Below are 19,432 nucleotides of genomic sequence, written 5' to 3' on the forward strand. Positions count from 1 at the left end.
TTTCCCAAACAAGAAAGCTGCTTTAATACCCTTCATTATTTCTTTATTTCCCTACTACTCGCATTTTATTAAAATAATAAGGATATTAGTTCTAGGTTAGTTTTAAAATATGATTCTTCCTCTATTTAAAGAATCCCTTCTTAACAAGTGCCTTGTAGGTATAGTTACACTGTCAATAAGTACTTAGAGGTATCAGTTTTACTAGTTTTATTGTCCACTCCTCCATGAACTCTGGCTCGAATTATTTCATTATTTTTTGAATTACTTATTTTTCATGTTTATTTTTTCATTTGGGTGAATACTTGAGACTGTTGGTTTTTTATAGATGTATGCTCTTAATTTAGCAAAATATTGCTTCTCAAGGCTCAGTGAAAATATAAAGTAAAACTTTTCAGGTTGTTCTGTGTTTCTTGCATCAACCCCATCTTAGCAAAGGCCAACCACTACAAAGCTCTGCTATCCAACGGCTATTTAAACTTAAATTAATTGAACTTACATAAAATCAGAAATCCAGTCCCTGAGTCACACTGGCTTCGTCTTCAGCCATGGATACTACGTGTGGCCAGTGGCTACCATAATGAGCAGTACAGACACAGAACCACAGATCATTTCCATCACTGCAGAGAACTCCAGTGAACAGCACTGATTTTCACAGTCTAGTGATTTATTATGTTTATGTTTATAAATATTGTCCTAGGTTGCTTAGTATTGATATGTGATATGGCCAAATCCAGCCACCTACCTGTTTGTGTAAATACTGGCACATAGCCACACTCATTCATTATTACCTAAGGCTGCCTTTGAGCTACAAAGGCAGATTAAACAGTCCTGACAGCCAATATAGCCTACAAAGCCTGAAATATTTACCATTTGGTCCTTTATAGAAAAACTTTGCCAACCCTTTGTCTAACAAATTCTTTGATTTCCCTGGCGGGCCTCCCCACAATTGCAGTGGTTGGGAGACAAGTGGTGGAACACCCACTCCACCCATGAGGAATGGGGCACACAAGCTTGTCACTCTGTGCTAACAGCAGGGGTGGCAGGAAGGGGATCTGAGGATGAAAAGGAGCAGCTTAGCAATGGCCCTCTCTCTGGGAATGCAGGCCAGGACAGGGGATCTCCAGGCCCCTTCTTCCTGTGCCAGTTCTATAAGCCTGGTGCCCTACTGAATTTCTCCTGGGATTTTTTCCCATTACATTTGTTGTGGGTCATATAGGAACTTGGAAAGAGAGTAAGTCAAACTCATACTCTTTTGGCTACTCATTTGGTCATCCCCTATATAGTATATTTTATTTAATGGAATTTGCTTGCTTAATAGCTTCCAAGTTTACTGCAGCATATACTCTCTTAATCCACTGCAAGTTTAATGCCCCAACAGGATGCTGGAGTTTCTAGGTTTATTATAAGATAGCCAGTTATCAGCTTTAGGGATATTTCCACTGCACCTTAAGAGCCTCACACCACATATGCCTTTACAATGGCCAGATGACAGCTGTGCTCATCAAACCACTTAGGTCATTCAAATTCCATCCACAGACCTCCTGTTTTAGCGATTACCAGGCTGTGACTCTATGAAACTAGTACTTAAATGGGAAGTCAATCTCCCCAGATGCAGGAGGGAAGCAGAAGAGCAATGGAGAGCTCTGAGTGAGCTTTGAGGAGCTGGTGTGAAGAGGGAAGGCTTTGCTGAGACCCAGGTCACGAGTGTTCAGGCCCTATTCACAATGTTTGAGTCAGGATGAAAACGTGGCCCGAACAAAGGCGGCACTCCAGCATTCTTATGCCCAAGATCGTATGTTTAAGCCTTTGCTGGTTGAGCAGATCACGTGGCCTGGGGGAGCTGGCTGTAAAGACAGAGGGGGTGAGACGGACACCCTGGCCTCTGCAGGCTTACCTTATCCGCGCTTACCTGTATCTCATCCATAGGTTGTGAGCATTCCGCGCTCTCTGCACTATCGCGGTAGGACCCCATCTCTGTATTCACCACCTCTCTGTTAGCCATCATCAGGACACTCATTGGTTCCCGTGGTCGCACCTGTGAAGGTGCTGCATCCTTTCCTACACTGGTCCCCTTCGGATTTCCAGTCACCTGTACTGTAGACACACCAATGTAAAGATCTTTGGAATTCCACTTTACTACAGGCTGAGATCCAGAGGCTTGGAATCCTGCAGTCTCTGGAGTGGGAGGGGAGGTTTCCCGGATGCAGTCCCTCACTCCTTCACTGGGGCTGATTGTCTCGGGGACACACTGCTTAGAACTAGGGCTCTGCTTCCTGATATTTGGCTGTTCCAGACTCAGTGCAGTGGAGAGCAGCTTCTCCTGCCTTGCCTGGAAGTACTCAGGGTTCAATTTATGCTTTTTGGGAGCTGGATAATCTTTGTGGCTCTCACTGCTGTAGTAATTAGAGGGTTCAGAACGAGGTCTTCTCAGCTCTGAAAAGTACAGTAGAAAGGATAGTCAGGACAGGAGATAAAATTAGGAATCCTAAAGAATTAACACTTTCCCTATGCCTGAGAGACACAAAGTGCAAAGCTGGAACTTAAGACATGTCCCTAACATTTAAATATTCCCCAGCAGCATATACTGTATTCAGATAGTCCTCCTCCATAAGTGTTTCTTTCTTGAATGGAAACAGATTACTTTCTTTCTTTCTTTTTTTTTGTTTCCCACTACTTTCTGCATATATTTTTGGGAGGGGTGGGGGGAAGCAGTAGGCTTTCTTACAGCTAAAAGAAAAATTGGAGGTATAAAAAACAAAACAAAACCAAGCCCTTAAATATATGTGAATATCCTATGAATATCCTATGGACTTTTCTGAGGGTAGCTGCATGAAAGCAAATGGGAAATCTGTCAAGTTCTGAGAAGTAATAATATTGAATTTTTACCTGGATTCGTACTTGCAATAACGGTGACTCCTTTGGGTATTTCCGGAGAGTTGATGGCTTCACTATGCCACTGGGTCATCCAGCTATCCGTATTAGGCTCTTCACTTGGAGGACAGTGTATTCTGGGGTTCTGCCCCAGCTGAGCCTGCTCATCTCTCTGCAGGTGCTCCAGACACTCTGCTAATTTCACATGACCCCTTGACCTGGCAATTCCCAAAGGCAGCCTTCCTAGAGAGTCAGGAATAGAGATGGCCCGACGGTCCCACTTGTACAGCACAACAGCAGCTTCTAAGTGCCCTAGAGCACATGCCCACATCTAGAAAACATGAAAATGAAGCAAACTTTCTCAGTACAAGTTAAAAAGAAAACATATTCTACTTTTGCTATGGCTGCCAACTGACAAATTGGTCCTTGCCGGCAATCTCAATGGGTCCATATTACCATATTCCCATGCCAGTTTAGAAGAATAGTTCAGCGAATAAATGACCTATTCCTTACCAGAGGAGTACAGGAGAAGTGGTCCACATTCAAGGGGTCAACTTCCAGTTCCAAATCAATGCTATCTGCATGCTTTGTGCTGTAAGGGATAGCACCAGAAATTACTGCACAGTTAACCAATGTTCAAGAGAGATACTAGAATATCATAAAACCTGCAAAGATGAAACCAAAGGAGCACCTGACTGGGTACCTTCCCAATGCAAGGAAATAGAGTCCCTAACTTCATAGGGTGGTTTGGCCTAGTGGTCCAGAGCAAACAGGAAGTACAACATTTAGTTAGTACCTCACTCCGCATTTCTTGGGCAGAAATTCATAAGTTTCCCTTGCAAACTATCCTCAGAGAAAGCCCTTTGTTCACAGGTCATGGTCATGTTCCCTGAATGGCCAGATTTCTCTCTCCCAGTGGAAACATTCAAGAAGAAGAAGCAAACTGATAAGCAAGGATGAGCCCCAGCCATCCACACCCCCGTCTTACCGCCATTTGATGAGGGTCTGGATGAGGGTGGCATAGCCCTGTGCAGCAGCCAGGTGCAAGAGGGTCATTCCACGGAAAGTCTTTGAATGGATCAAGTGCTTAGACTTTGCCCAGCAGGCTCGGCTCATCATCTTCTCACACACAACAACCACACGGTTCTCGAAGCAGCTCCCCAGCGTTCCAGGGCCAGAAGCACACTGGGAGGAGGAAGCAGGTATGAAGGACTGAGGACCAATGGCCTCCCCTCCCCACTGCCCGTCAAGTCAGCCTTTTCATGTAGGAGAAACAAATGCTTTACGGTTAGCCACTCAGAATGGGAATCAACAGACTGCACATAAAGAGGCATCATAAAACAGAGACTAGGATGTGCCTGGTTTAGCTCAGCAGAACTTGTCCATACTTGTGGCACAGGGTAATTTCCCATAACTCTGAGAACACCAGAGTCAATCACAGCTGAAACTCTGATTATGAACATCATGCTGACCCATCTCAGGGAAAGCATATACTGCTTAAAAAAAAAGGGGGGGGTGCTACTGCTACTTCCTCCAGTTGAAGTACACACTGTAGACCATGAATGAACTGGTAAGAGAGCAAAGCAGGGTAGTCATCCCAGTTCTTGGATCTGCAGATATACCTGGACCTTTGCTTCCCCTACTCTTCCTTAAGGAGAATTAAGTCACTTAAATGGGGAATCTTTTCCCCCCACAGAAACACTTTTGAAAATCCAATAACAATCCCATCCTTTGGGGAAAGCATTGGAGATCTTGAAATTGATGTGTTATTAATAACCATAGAGGCATACAGGAAAGAACAATTCACCAATTTTAACTATGGTTTTCTTCTCTTGATTCAGTTGTAAAGCAAGAAGAATAGAATCAAACTTAGTAACCTCAGAGGTTTATCTGAGTCTCTGTGATGGCAGTTCTCTGCTGAACATTCCCCCCAAATAAATACTTCCAGTTTGACTCTTATCTCTGGAGTTACTCAAAAGTATTTTTTTCCAGTAATAAAGCCCACAAAACTCAATTACTACAGAAATATTGTTGCTTTCCATTGTTTTTTTACTTTTAGGTATGGAAAAAAATGCCTATAAAAATAAAAAGGTGGATGACAGATATAATGTCCTCCGTAAGGCTGTCAAAACATCTTAATGGAGCACAGACTGGTGATCCCAACCTGCAGTAGAATGACCTTGACTCAAAAGGCCCAGGCAGAGGTGCCCCACACGTACCAAACAGAACTTTCACAAGCACATAGAAGTTACGGGTTAGTGAACAAGAAGGGAATATTTTTATATATGTATATATTTTTTGCATTAACAAAAACTGCCAGATCTTTATCACAAAAGGCGGACACAGAGATGTACTGAAGCCAACCCAAATTGATGAAAGAGTCTTCAATAGTAGTTAATATGGGATCAGGTCATAGGAGGCCCGTTACTGAATGGTGGAGCTGTAAGATGACATTAAATTCTATTCCCTTCATGCAACCTTGGTTGGTGTGAGGAAAAGGTTTTCATGGGAATCTGTTATTTGAGCCATGAGATTCGTTAAACAATGGTTGCTTCTTTCCTAAAGTTTAGGAATATAGGTGAAAAAGAAGCCTACTCCAGCCTTAATCATATTTTACTGTGTGCCGAGTCCTTCTTCACTTCTAAAGACAGGCGAGAAAGAAGAAGAAAACTTGAGGTAAAGGGGGTTAGTTTCTTGGATGTGGTCTATAAAATGCTTTGTTTTTACCTATGATTATTGTTAAAATATTACTAGCATTTGATATTTACAAGGATCGTAAAACTCAAAATGTTCACCAAAAAACATAACTGCTCACAGGAAATCATCATTCATTTTGAAAAGAAAAAGGAAGAATGACTTTAGGCTTGCAGAGAATAACTCAGTGGCAGAGATAGGAACACTCTCCATCCCTTTACATTTGTCTTTAGGGCCCTGAAAAATAATTGCTGCCCAGGATATTTTCTCGAAATGAAGATCCTCAATGAAATTTATATAAAGTTTCTAAGGCTAATGGGACCCTTAAAAAAATCTAGTAATTTCCCTGTATTTGGCAAAATCTTCATGGAATATATGAAGAAGCATATGTGAAACAAGATAGAATGGATAATGTTGTTCCCCACCAAATAATTACAGAAGCAGTTTCTCTGGGTCCATCTCATATTGGTCATCTTGAGTTTATAAAAGGCTTCAGAATTACTGACTTAAATTATGTTTCATATTTATACTTAAAATAGATAAAGAATACAGAATACAAAGTAGATTCCATCTGAACTGAGTCGCCATCGGGCCTTTTTTTCATTGGATCCCTCAACTGCCACAGCCAGGCAGTAGCAGTGAATTCTGAGATCAATAATAACGATTTAAGGCCCAGGGAGGTCAATATTGGGAAGGCCCCACAGTTCGAGGCTTCTTTACTATTACATAGGTTTTAATACTCGGGCACAAGACTATGAAATACTCCCTGGGACTAGTCCAGGAATGATACCACTACCAGACAAGGGACTTGAGACCCACTGCCTCCCTGATCAGTAAGACATAAACAAGACAAAAGGTGATGGTCAATGCAGGTTCATACCTGAGCTTGGCTTCCTCCATTCCCAGTCCCATTGCCCCCTCCACTGCTGCCTCCTCCGCTCCCCTGCTTGTGCTGCTGGGACCCCGTCATCTCAGCCATCCTCCTTTCCATCTGCTCCAGGCGCTCTAGGATGGACATCCTGAACTGGTTATCTAGGGCAGAACAGGGAAGAGTGAGGTCGTGTTCCAGAAGAAGAGCAGTCGACATGCGGCCTAGTCAAGCCTGCAGGACTGCCGTCAGCCTAACCGAATCACAGAGGTTTGTCCAGGCCAGGTTTCTCTGGCGTAGTAGTGAGTTTTGATGCCTCACACAACACTTGCAGCATCTACAGTGGATCAGAATTCTCTGCTAAAGGAACAGAAAATCCCTTTCTGTCAAAGTCCTAGTTTCATGTTCCTGGCACCCGATTTCCTTGCCAAATTCCCCAATTGAAGCCTTAGAGAGATCTGATACGTAAGCCCCTAGAACAAATAAATGATATGATTACAATTTAATTTAAATCAATGGAAGAAAGGAAGATGTGTGTGTGTGCCAGTGTATATATAAAAGTTATCTAGCTAGTTGGTTATCAGAGTAGTAACTGTTTTATCCAAACACTGTGGAAAAAAAGATTTTATTTGCTGATCATTCACTGGCTGAAACCCTTACACATTTCCTTTAACACATGACACATAACACAGTCTTTTGAGACCAATACAACCAAATCTTTCACCTCTACATAAGAAAAAACATCAGGCCATTACCATTGGAGCTAGGATTGTAACTCAGAAAAGTCTGATTCTGTACCATTATTACCAAGATTAGATTCCCTCTCTCTCCACATTCATGCATTTATATCCACATACGTGTGCATGCACATGCATACATGCATATCACGATTTTGGTTGCATGCATATGTAAGAAAGGAGTAAGACCATTATTAAAATCATTAGCACCTATATTTATTCAACAAATTTTAAATAATGCTGTATCAGATATTAATAGTAACCTGGTCTAAAAAGGCCTCTCCCCGCTCCAGTAGGGGAAGCAAGAAGGATAATGTGATGAGGAACAATAGGGTGGGCTAGGATTTAGGTAAGTCAGGAAAGGCAACACTTGAATTTGACTAATGAGAAGGAGCCAGGTCTCTAAGAGCTGGGCTGAGTTACTGCAAATGCAAAGGCCCTGAGGCAGGGCACTGGAGGGGCAGAAGGTGGATGGCTGAACCCCAGCAGAGAGGAAAACAGAGGGTGAAGCTGGGAAGGGAGCCAGTACCCGATAGGACATGGTTAGGAACGCTGGCTGTGCCACAGGAGAGCCCTGCAGCTTTCAACCAAACCTTTAGTGCCTCAGTTTCCTCAACTCTTAACTGGAGAAAGTAACTATACTTACCTCAGGTTGTAAGGATTGAGTGTGTGCAAATGTGCAAACATGTAAGTTCCTCCTCCACCTCATCTTCCAACAAACGAGTTAAATGTCACTAGGAATTTTGACTGAGTAGCTGTGAAGGCCTATTTGGTCCCCAAATTGTTAATGGCATGACTATTTTTGATACAGAACTACCTGAATCATGAAAAGGAAGAACCCAGGAACGAAGTATTTTATCAGCATACCTGGCCATCCTGACTACAAATCCCAACACCAGTGAGTAATGCTCACTGATTCTAAAAGAAATAAAACACCGGGCAGGACCAACACTTAGGGAAGGCTTCCTATGTGCCAGTCACCATTTTGATCACTTTACAAGTATTAACCCACTAACTCTCCACAACTATCGTGAGGTAGGCACTGTTCCTACCTGCTTCTTACAGAGGAGGAAATTGAGGCATAAGACAATTAATCTCTCCGGCTCCGGAGCCTGGAGCTTAACCCCTATATGACACTAGCAGGAGGAAGACGTTGTGGGAAGAGAAGATGCACAGAATTAGGGCTACCCCTGGAAAGAGAACCTTTTTCTTACAGCAACATGACAGTAAATACCTGCTTGACTGGTTGTCAAACTGATTCCACTTGACTAAACCATAAAGCCAGAGGAGGAAGATAACTTTTCAAAGATTGTGATATTATTTTCTAATAAAGCTATTTCCAGGAATAACATGAAAAGAAAAATCCTCCTCCTTTAAGAGTGAAAGATAATGTCCGTGTGCCCATGGCAAACATACACATGGATACAGCAAACCCTGAGGCCCCTGCTGCTGAGCATCTTGCAGCCTGGTCATCTACGGGAAGTACCCTGAGTGTCAGTGTGATGCACTCAGAGGGTCGTTGTCATCCTGTGACCCTAATGCCTTCAGGAGTGCTACCAGAATCCTTATTCCATGCCCTCTCCATTAGAAAAGGGACACTTTGCAGAATGCAGGACTCCTTTCTGTGGGGCCAACTGAAGACTAAGAATCTTCCCTTTCAATTAGAGTTGACTCCAAGTAGAATGGCAGTTATGCCTTGTGGCATTTGTATCAACTCTCCCTGCTTTTTCCCCTTCATGCCCTTTATCTACTCACAGATATGCATGCATCCCACTGACATGGGGTAAGCTTCAGAGCCGCCTACTGAGGATTTCTTCTGTGAGCCTACAAATCTGCAACTATTAAACGAGTGTTCAGAATCCATTTTGCTTGTTTGGAGCACTTGTCTGGAGCCCGGTGGCCAACATTAACCTTCCATGTCACGCATAGGGGCAGAAGGGCAGAGAGGGCAGTGCCCAGCTGCACTCCACCCCAGTGGAGGGCTGTGGGGTGCCTGCCTTGCCACCTGGTCCTATGGAGATGGCTCTGTTCTGGCAAATGCACTGCTGCGGTGAGGTCAGCCTCTCATGCCTGCTGGTCCCCCTGCCCATTATGGAACAGGGCCTCGCCCATGGTGTCTCCAGATCAAAACACTGATAGTTAAAACTCCGTGACTGCCACCAAAGTCTCAGCGCTTTTTCTGGGCTATCTGTTCAGCACCATCCCCACAGCTAACCATGCAGTTAGCTCTCGTGTTATTAAGCTGCTCTGAGAAGCACTTCATGAAGATACTCAGAAGCAATTATTTGCCTCTTAACAAAATTATATCTTGCATAATGGCATCTCTGAGCCTCTCAACTCCAAAGGGGGAAGGTAGTGATAATTAAAATACGAAACAACCTCAAATGGAAATGATTGAGCTGGCGTCCCATAGAGTATAGGCCTGTTGTACTGTGTTGACCGAGAATCAGAAGAGCCTTCTGATCCCACTTCCTCTCCTCTGTGCAGGGCCAGGGCCCCGCCCTGTCCACAGAGCTTACTCAGATGGATGAAGTGATGGTCTTTATGTCTCCATCACTGGCAAGTCAAAATCAACAACTGTATGCTTGTTTTGGTTTTACAGTTTTATGATGATGTGGAAACTGTATTGTAAAATACTGGAAAAATACAGAACTATTGCCTTAATTGTATATTATGTGTGGTCATGGGATAAAGGGAATATAATTACTGAGAAACAAAAAGTTCTGATGATGTTAGAGTAAAAAAGTAGATTTCAGGATTCATTTATTCATTCACAAATGTTCATCAAGTACCTACTACGTACCAAGCACTGGGACTGATTCATTCGAACATTGGCGAAGATGTCCCTGCCCTCCTTTTTTGTTAGGTGGCATCAAAATCACCACGAGGGCTTCTTAAGACAGATGGGCAGGCCCCAATCCCAGAGTTAGTTTTTCATAGTAGGTATGGGTGGGCCCAGAGGTTGCACTTCTAATTCTCAGGGGATGTTGATGCTTCTGGTCCGGGGTCACATTCAGGAGCAACTGCTCTAAGACTCCACCACCTCCCTGCATAAGAATGAATCGTCTTTCCACCTGAGTGTTCTTTAAAGGGCAGTCTGAGGACCCCCTGCTTCAACAGATGCACGGGTTGCTGCCCAGCATGGACACACGAGACATTACCTCATGTAAACCATGCTAGGTCCATCCACACTAGCTCTGTCAACAACACTGGGTTGCACACTTTTTTCTCACATACACAGCCAATTAAAATCTGACAAAACCTTAAAACTATTTAAAATCCACCCACCTGTACCACTCTCCATAATGAAGCAGACACTACTTTATCTCCCCATCGAATCTCACCTCATTGCTTTCTTCACCTCTCAGCTGACTAAATGGGGTGTCTTCCCACATGTCTGTCTTTGTGTCTTGCTTGTCTCTAAAGCAGTCTGTTTACCTGCATGGTTTCAGGGAAGAAGGACTTTCAACCATACACAGCAATTCCCTCCCATGACATTCATGACACATGCACACATGTGCCTGCAGCCCAGACAGAAAGTAAATAATCCTGATGGCTCTGCAGCAGGAGTCTGGCTCATGATTCATTCAGCCTCTTCATGGACTGCACCCCTTTTAGCAGAAATGGCATTTTTAGCCTGGGCAGCTGCAACGGAGTAGAAGGAGCATGGGAGTGAAGATGAAAGCTCCAGGTCTAAACCTGTTGCTGCGTGACTTTCAAAAAATGACCACTTTGCACCTGTTTTCTCATGTGTAAGGGGGGGATATCACTATCCTATTGTTTTTGTGGGGATGAGATAAACTTACATAAAGTTGTTTGAAGTGGTGAGGCTTTCTTCAGTCTTAGCGATTCTTTGACTAGGACCTTCTACCCAGTCATACCAGTGAGATTCTTACTAAGAAAAAATGCATTTTAGGGGCATCTGGGTGGCTCAGTCAGTTAAGCATCTGCCTCTGGCTCAGGTCATGATCTCAGGGTCCTGGGATCAAGCCCTGCGTCGGGCTCCATGCTCAGCGGGGCGCCTGCCTCACCCTCAGCACCCACGCCCCACAAGCCCTTCGCCTAGCTTGCCCTAACAGTGACATCTTACATATCTGTGGTGCATCTGTCAAAACCCAGTAGTTTCATTACTAACTCAACAACAGACTTGAATTAGATTCACCGATAGAATTAAGGTACTTTTTTTGCTTCTGAGATCCAACTGCAGATGCCATGCTGCATTTAGCTGTTCCACACCCTCTCTCTCCTCTAATGTGACAGTCTTCTCTGTAGCCCTTAGTTCCACAATCTTCACAGTTTTGAGGAACACCAGTCAGGAACTCTGTAGATGTCCCTCTGTTCAAGTTGTCTGATGCATTTTCTAACAATTGGACTGGACTCATGAGTTTTCAGGGAGAATATCACAGAGGTCGAACACCCTGCTCATCACCTAACATCTGCCGTATATGATGTCTTGCTGATGTGGACCTTGCTTTTCGGTGAAGGTGCTGTCTGCTAGACTGCTCTATGATGAGGCTATCATTTTTGTCTTTCCATACTCAACTCTTTGGAAATAAGTCAGTAAGTCCAGCCCACACTCAAGGAAGAGGAAATAAAGCTCTACTTCATGGATGAGGGAGTACATCCATGTATTCCTGGGAACACATATGTTATTTGGAGTTCTCCTATAAGGGAGACTTGTCTTTTTGAATTTATTTGATCAATCATTTATTTATATCTATAAGAACTCATGCATATTTACTTTACACTTTGGCCATAATCCAATACTATATTAGTTTATTGCTCAAACTGTCGCAGCTTTGGCCAATGGGAACTCTTTCACGCTGGCTCCTGTGTCCTCTGTCTGATAAGCCCTCACCCTCTTCCCTTCTTTTTCAGGCACTTCCTTACTTTCTGGGATTATAAGATGCCCAGATTCATCTTTTACTTCCCCTGTCCCAGCTCTATAATCAGCAATTTCTCTAAGGAACTCTGGTTCCTTTTATTGGAGAATGGAATTTAGAAGCCAAGAACCGGGCTCCGGGTGTGCTCATTGCTGCTGGGGCATCACTGCTTCCAGGCCCTCCCAGCAGATAAAGCAAGGAAACACATGTAAGTGTAACCCATGTAAGCTAACACATCTATAATTATTCTATATCTATCTGTAACACACTGAAATAAACATGAGCCAATGTTGACATCTACACCTCTAATGCAACATTGCAGTGTCCATCCTTGCCTTCCAGGGGGTGCTTTAAATGTAGATAAGATGATGGTGGAAGTAACTATGTGTTACCTGGATATAATAAACCAATATATTAAATGCTGAAAAGAAATCTCACTGACGTATTAAACTACAAAAAAGAAATCTAGGGCAGCCCTGGTGGCTCAGGGGGTTTGGCGCCGCCTGCAGCCCAGGGCGTGATCCTGGAGACCCGGGATCGAGTCCCATGTCAGGCTCCCTGCATGGAGCCTGCTTCTCCTTCCGCCTGTGTCTCTGAATCTCTCTCCCTCTGTGTCTCTATGAATAAATAAATAAAAAGTTAAAAAAAAAAAGAAATCTAGAAGTCTAATTTCTGTCACTCAAAAGTATAGGTATCGAACATAGCATAGTAGTTTATCCAACTACCTTGTCATACTCCAATTCTTAGAGTTCCCCAACATTAGAAAACATACAGAAAAAATGCTCATGGTCCCAGAACAGCTTTGAGTGTTACAAAGGTCAAGAAGAAGATGAAGAAACACTTCCAGCCAATCACTGGCTGGAGGGTCAATGGATGGTTCATTGGGGCTTCATATCCCCTTTTCTTTTGCTGGGTTCACCGTGTCCCAGCCTCCCCTTAGGTGCTGTTATGCAAAGTGACATATGGCATAGCAGCAGTCATGGGTCATCTCTTCTCTGATAGGGATTTCCAACCCTCAAAGGGACTCATTTTAAAATGTCCCAGGTTAATATTTGCCTAAAATTTTAAAATTCCTAAACAATATCAAAGTTTTAAAGACAGAAAATTTCATGAAGTCAGACTTCCCACAGTATGTTTTAAGTTTAGAAAGGTTGGTGCTGGCTTCTGTAAAAGTGGATAATCCCAAGTATTTAAGGATCTGATGTAAGAAAGTGTCTACATCAGGAATCCAACTAATAGCCAGACTTTCCAAGCTCTCAGCACCCAGCTGTACCTGTTTCCTCTAGATTACCTCTCTGTAAATCTTGGAACCTAATTAATTTTCATGGCTATATTGAGCAATACAACATGAGAAAGCTTCTGATATTATATTAGATAATCTCGTTTTAAAAACTTAAGTCTCCTTCACCCATTGACCTACAAGACAAAACTGAAGTTCTCTGGCATGGCATAGAATGCCCTTGACCAGCTGTCTCAGGCTACTTTTTAGGGACTCTCTCATTACTTGCTGTTCTTCAATCCACTGGGGGTTTTACATGCCTCTGGACCTTTGGTCATGTCAACCTCTTCCTGTGCCCACCTGGTAACTTTGCTGCTCTTCAGAGCATGGCTCACACACTACTTCAGTATTATTACTGAACATCCATGGCAGGCCATTCCACATGTATTATTTCTAGTCCTCAAAATAACCAAAAGAAAGCCTTTCCTCTTCATTTGACAGATGAAGAAATTGAAGCTGCTTGCCCAAGGTCATACTGCTTTTAAGTATCAGGGTCGGGATTTGAACACAAGCTGGAATACAGACCCATGTTCTTTCTGCTATGCCCAGTGAGCCTTCATGTCTTGCCCTGTGTCCTAACAGTGCTCAGCAAATGAATGTAGAGTCATTCTCCTACATGCGTCATTTCTACTAGAGGGAGCTTTTTGAAAGTAGGGAACTTGTCTGCACCCTGGCACCAGATACAGAGTGGGTGCTCAGTCAAAGGTAAAGAACATTATTTTCTAATTTAAGCTTTGTCTGGAAGCCAAGTGATGGATGAGGTCATCCAAACTCTGGGACAAGGTCTCTGAGCGACCTCCACTAGCCACAGTGGACTCCAGGGGGGCTGTATACCAATCAGCAGTCTACCACTTGTTCCAGTGAAGATGATGGTTGGAATTATCAAAAATCCAATGGAACGGACTTGAAAGTATGTGAGAAAGCTCTAGGAGTTCACTTGGCTGGCTGCCTTTCCGCTCAGGTAAGGAAATTATGTACCTCCAGTGCATTGGTGCAAGACTCTGGCAAAAGAGCTGAGAAATATCTGACTTCTTTAGAGACACAAACTGAGGTTTCACAGCAGTGCCACTCTTCTTTATCCACTGAGCTTCACGTTAAAAATATAGATCCCTACCTTTTATGTATTCCCACTTTTCCCTGGCAAAATGGAATATCTGGAACACAAATAGCTGGCAGCACATCTTAATGGAAGGAATGTCTACAATTAGTTACAAAAGTGCCTCACAAGCCCATCAGTGTAAACATGAAATTTTTATTGTCTTAAAAGAAACAGTTTTTAGAACAGCCTCATTAAGTATGCATGCATCTGAATGCCTGAAAATCGGCTCACGAATATCTGCAATCACGAGAACTTGTTGCTACAATTGCTTGATCTGAGCCACCTCCAGTCTTGCTGCCAGAATGGGAGAAAAAGTTTTGCCTTGGCAGGTAAATGAATGAAGGAGCAATCATCAAATACCACCTGCTATTTTAAAACGCGTTATTTGTAGCTCAAGTGCACATGTGCCCTCCTGTTGCTATTTGGATTGGGAATGAGAGGCCATCTCTCATTCCATTTACAGCCCTTGGCCGCACTGGCAGGAAGAGCTGATGAAGCAAAAGGAGGCATGACTTGAACTATTTCTGTAGGGACTGCAATTGCTGCTTAGGAAGTCTCCTAAATTTTTTAGGAAGCTCGGAAAGACAGGGAAAATGAAGTCACTTAATTCCTTCCCAGAATAAATGGGGCCACTGGAGCACATGAAGCTGTCCTCTCCAGCAAGCCATTTAAGATGTCCAAGTGCAGAGGGAAGGGTAAGGGCCGGACAGAGATAAGGCACAAGCTGTACCACTCTGATTTTCCAAAGCAATGGCTAAATTTAGCCTCAGGAAAAAAAAACTGCCATACTCCACTTTTTAAAAACTTCCCAACTCTATATACCAAGACAAATGGAAATTAGCAATTCCTCTTAGACTGTCTTCACTTGCAGTGACTTTGGATTCATATTTCTTCTCATTGGTCTGTGTTTCACACTAATCACAAATTCAGAGTCTTGGACACATGAAGGAAAAAATTGGTTAGGATGCTGCAAAAACAACTCACAGCCATGAGGAAACAAAACATTACAAGGAGGAAGGCAAATGTATGATTATTTCTCCCTTGAACTCTTTCAAGGCCAGAGCTATGGGTGCATAAGGGCAAGAATTTCAAACCTATTCTCCAAGGACACGAAGGCTTGGTGGAACACCCTAGGAGCTCAACTATACTGCCATGTGGCATAAAGCATGTAAGAGCACCCCCAAATAATTCAGGAGCCGACTGCATGGTCAATAAAGTAGCAAATCCGACTGGAGGTCAGCATAGTAAAACTCCAGCTAACTGGTGGGAGAACAATGGAAATCAGGAACTCTGATGCTGATTCCGTACCTACCTTCACAGCCTACAGAAAAGTAGAACATTGTAAGTTTGCTAACTTCCAAAAGCAATGTATTTGAAGGGCACTGCCTCAACAGTTTCAGTAGCCGATGAAAATAAGAAATGTTACAAGCACAGACTGAGATGTTCAAAAGTAGTACCTGCAAAACTAATGAAGAGCAGGGGAGCGTATCACTACTAAGACTAATGAGGTCTTTAAAGAAGAGTGCTGCAGTGAGACTCAGGGGCAAGCAACCATCTCCCTCACTTGGATGCCAAGGTGTGACAGTGGAATGAAATGTAAGTGCACACAGGAAAATGGGAAATGAAAATCCTAACACCCAAGAACTGACAGTGCAGAGAGAAGCTACAAACTGCATAGACGTGTCAGGAGGCAAGATACTTTAATGACCCACCAGCAGGTTGATCCACTGTGTGCAGTTTGAAGAACAAAAACTCCCAAACACTTAAAAACCTTTGGGAAGAACTACAAAGGATCAGGGCCAGAACAGGTTCATTCTGCAAATGCCTAGTCAACTCCCACTCCTAAAGCACGACTGCTCGGCACTAGTGTACAGAGGTCCTGCAGATGTTCACAATCCAACGGTGTATAAGAAAACGCACCACATCATCGTAGCTACCAGTACGATGGCAGCCTTTTTTTTCAAGAACCTCAGTCTGATGTAAAGGTAAAGAGAAGCCTTATGAGCTTCTGTGAAGCCAGCAACTATGATCAATCTGTTCACTGAGATATTCTCAAGGCCTAGAGGAGTGCCTGGCACATAGTAGGCCCTCAATATGGATTTACTGAAGGAGTGATTTCATTTCATGTTAGAAATAGAAAATATCACACACACACACACAAAAGAAATAGAAAACATGAGTTTTAAAGAAGACAAGGCAAAGGAAATTCTGTACCATAAAATATGTTTGTATTAGTCATTTCTGCTGTGAGCTTTTCTCCAGCCAAGTTACTAAAAGTGGTCCTTTCCCTTCTCACAGGGCCACCTTTTACCTGATCTCATCCGAAGGTACCAGGAACCAGGCATTTGGAAACAAACAAAACATCTGATTGAGACTGGTACACAGTAACTCTTACATTTGGTAGTTTCCACCTTAAAAGTAGCATTCCAGAACAAAGTCAGGGTGGAGGCATTGTGGGGGTAAGGAAGTGGGAGGGAGCTGAAAACTCTATGAAAAAAAAATTTTGTGGACACCTGGCTGACTCAGTCAATAGAGCTTGCAGTTGCTGATTTTGAGGTTGTCTGAGCCCCATATTGGGTGCAGAGATTACTTTTAAAAAGTAAAAAATCTTAAAAAAAGAAAGAGAAATAGAAAGAAAGAAGAAAGAGAGAAAGAAAGAAAGAAAAAGAAAAGAAAGAAAGAAAAGGAAAGAGAAAGAAGGAAAGAAAAGAAAGGAAAGAAAAGAAAAGAAAAGAAAAGGAAAGAAAGAAAGAAAGGAAAGAAAGAGAAAGAAAGAAAGAAAGAAAGAAAGAAAGAAAGAAAGAAAGAAAGAAAGAAAGAAAGAAAGAAAAAGAAAGAAAGAAAGAAAGACTTGGCTAATAACATAGGCTACCTGGTACCTGAGGGGGGAAAAAATCTGGCTGCTTTCAGCTAATTCTACTAATCATAATAGATGTTACTTGCCCTGAGCTCCTGGTGACTTTCAATATCTGAAAAACCATTCGTTCAGGATTCTAGCTGAAAGAGTCCTTCTCTGTGTCCAACTCATTCTGCATACATTATTTAGAGGCCTGCTGTTGGCAATGCTTTGTTCTCAGAACTAATTGCAGGAATGCCATCTGCACAGACATTCCCAACTGTCTTGCCTACTCATGAGAGTTAAAGTCCAAGATGTTCCAAAAATATGTGTTTTTTGGTAAACACTGGATTCTCCATAGAGAGGTTTCAGTTCTAGAACTCGAAAGTTTATTAACTATGGTAATAACTTTTTCAGAATGCTAGATTTTGAATGCTAGATTTTTCAGAATGCTAGATGGATAAATATCTGGAATGAATAATGGTGAGGACACCATTTCCAAATGAATAGACTGAAATGTGTATATTTTAAAGAAAGCAGCTATATTACTTTAAAATATTAATTTTAAAATATTGGGTATATGATAAAGTAGGTCTTTTTTTTTTAAGGTAGGTCTTGATAGGTAAAATGATTTAAGGATACTATTTTACAATTTATCATAGGCCTTTCTGACAATAGAGAATAAACATTTTTAAAAATCCAAGTTATACCATTTAAACATTTTATTCAGAAATAAAAATATTTCCCAAGGGAGAAAACCAGGGTTTTAGAAAAATTTTAACCATTAAGCTCCTTTTTAGAAGTATCATGATCCCTGAGAGGGCAGTTTGGCTCCTGGCCCACCTGCCACATTGGAACGCACCATGGTCTGCTCTCCTGTGTCTACATGCCACTCACTCCCACACTTGTGTGCTACATCTCCCATCGTTGTCTATGCCTGGACCAGAGAAATCTTCAAATTTCTGCAAATTCCAAATCAGTGAGGCCTGAATGAATATATTATTGAGGCCAGTATTCAAACATCCCTTGGACTAGGCGGGAAGGCTAATAAAGTATCATGCTTGCCACTAAACAGGGATGCCACTTGATTTCATAGAGTTGAGGGTGCTGCCCTGGTCTTGCTATCCTCATGGAAGCCCCAAAGCAGGCTTCTGTAATCACGCCACTTGGAGCATAGCTAGTCATGGAGTAAATACTGGAACAAAAGGTTAATAATCAACTCAAAGGGCAGCAGGTGCTAACCGTGGGGAACATCCCTCACCAACCCCTAACACATTCCCACCATCTCATTTTCTCCCCACTCTTCCTCATTTTCCCAATTTACCTTCCCGGCCCCCAACCCCATCCCTCCTCAACCTCTTTATTTCCCTCCCTGCTCTTGCCTAACTGGTACCAGTCCTAGATTCTGGTAGGTCTGTTTGAGGCAGCTGACACAAACACTTATGATTAATAATAGATTAGGTAAGATTGAGACTCATGAAAGAATAAAATAAAGCTCATGTAAAGCTATGTGAGATCTGGCTGAACTTGGCAAATGAAGCAAAACGGCAGGCGGTTTCAAGATCACAGTCAGCTGTTTTGGATAGCATGTGATGTCACAGACTTTGACATCCTTGCAATAAAGGCAGTACTGGGTTTCCAAGGACTATTTATCACCATTTTTAGTATTAGTAGACACCAAACATTATTTCACAGAAGCAGTTCAACAAAGATCTGGTGTGGACTGACTTGAGAGCTCTCTGAGGATTTAGTTTGTCAAGGGGAGACTGAACTATTCCATGCATGTCTGTTTTTTACTGTTCACTCTTTCCTAAACAGTATTTTATGATCCTGATTTTTAAATCTAAAAGTAGGCAAGTTGATGGTTTTCAATTTCCTGAAAGAAGAGCTTTCTGTATTTAGTTGGTTTTTAGTAGTTTATCATTAAGGAGCTCTCAATGGATTTCTTTTCTGCGGGTCAGTGGCTCTCAACTTTTAAAACAAACCTTTTTACTGCAATGAAATAACACATCTTGTTCGTTGGGGAATAAATATATCTGGAGTTTAACGACAAGGCAGTGTCCTACATAGGCAATTTCTTTCAGCTCCCAGTGTTTAAATCTATTTGACAATAAGCCTAACAATTGACCAGTCAGCTGCCTGTTTGCCACTAAACAACCCTGAGT

General features: G+C 42.5%; 1 protein-coding gene across 31 annotated transcripts in view; it reads right to left on the minus strand.

The window, feature by feature from the left end:
* CAMTA1 (calmodulin binding transcription activator 1) overlaps positions 1–19,432 on the minus strand; it is an 848,042-nt gene that overhangs the window by 24,176 nt on the left and 804,434 nt on the right. For 21 of the 31 annotated variants that reach the window (XM_072819831.1, XM_072819825.1, XM_072819824.1 and 18 more), the window contains 5 exons: positions 6,446–6,597; positions 3,860–4,056; positions 3,385–3,463; positions 2,887–3,202; positions 1,910–2,433 (listed from right to left, as the gene is read on the minus strand). In XM_072819831.1, the coding sequence (XP_072675932.1) occupies positions 1,910–2,433; positions 2,887–3,202; positions 3,385–3,463; positions 3,860–4,056; positions 6,446–6,597 (1,268 nt within the window). The remainder of the gene's footprint in view (positions 1–1,909; positions 2,434–2,886; positions 3,203–3,384; positions 3,464–3,859; positions 4,057–6,445; positions 6,598–19,432) is intronic. The other 10 variants (XM_072819833.1, XM_072819835.1, XM_072819841.1 and 7 more) reach the window with 1 other exon arrangement.

Source organism: Canis lupus, chromosome 3 (assembly GCF_048164855.1).
Source record: "Canis lupus baileyi chromosome 3, mCanLup2.hap1, whole genome shotgun sequence".
Taxonomy (NCBI): domain Eukaryota; kingdom Metazoa; phylum Chordata; class Mammalia; order Carnivora; family Canidae; genus Canis; species Canis lupus.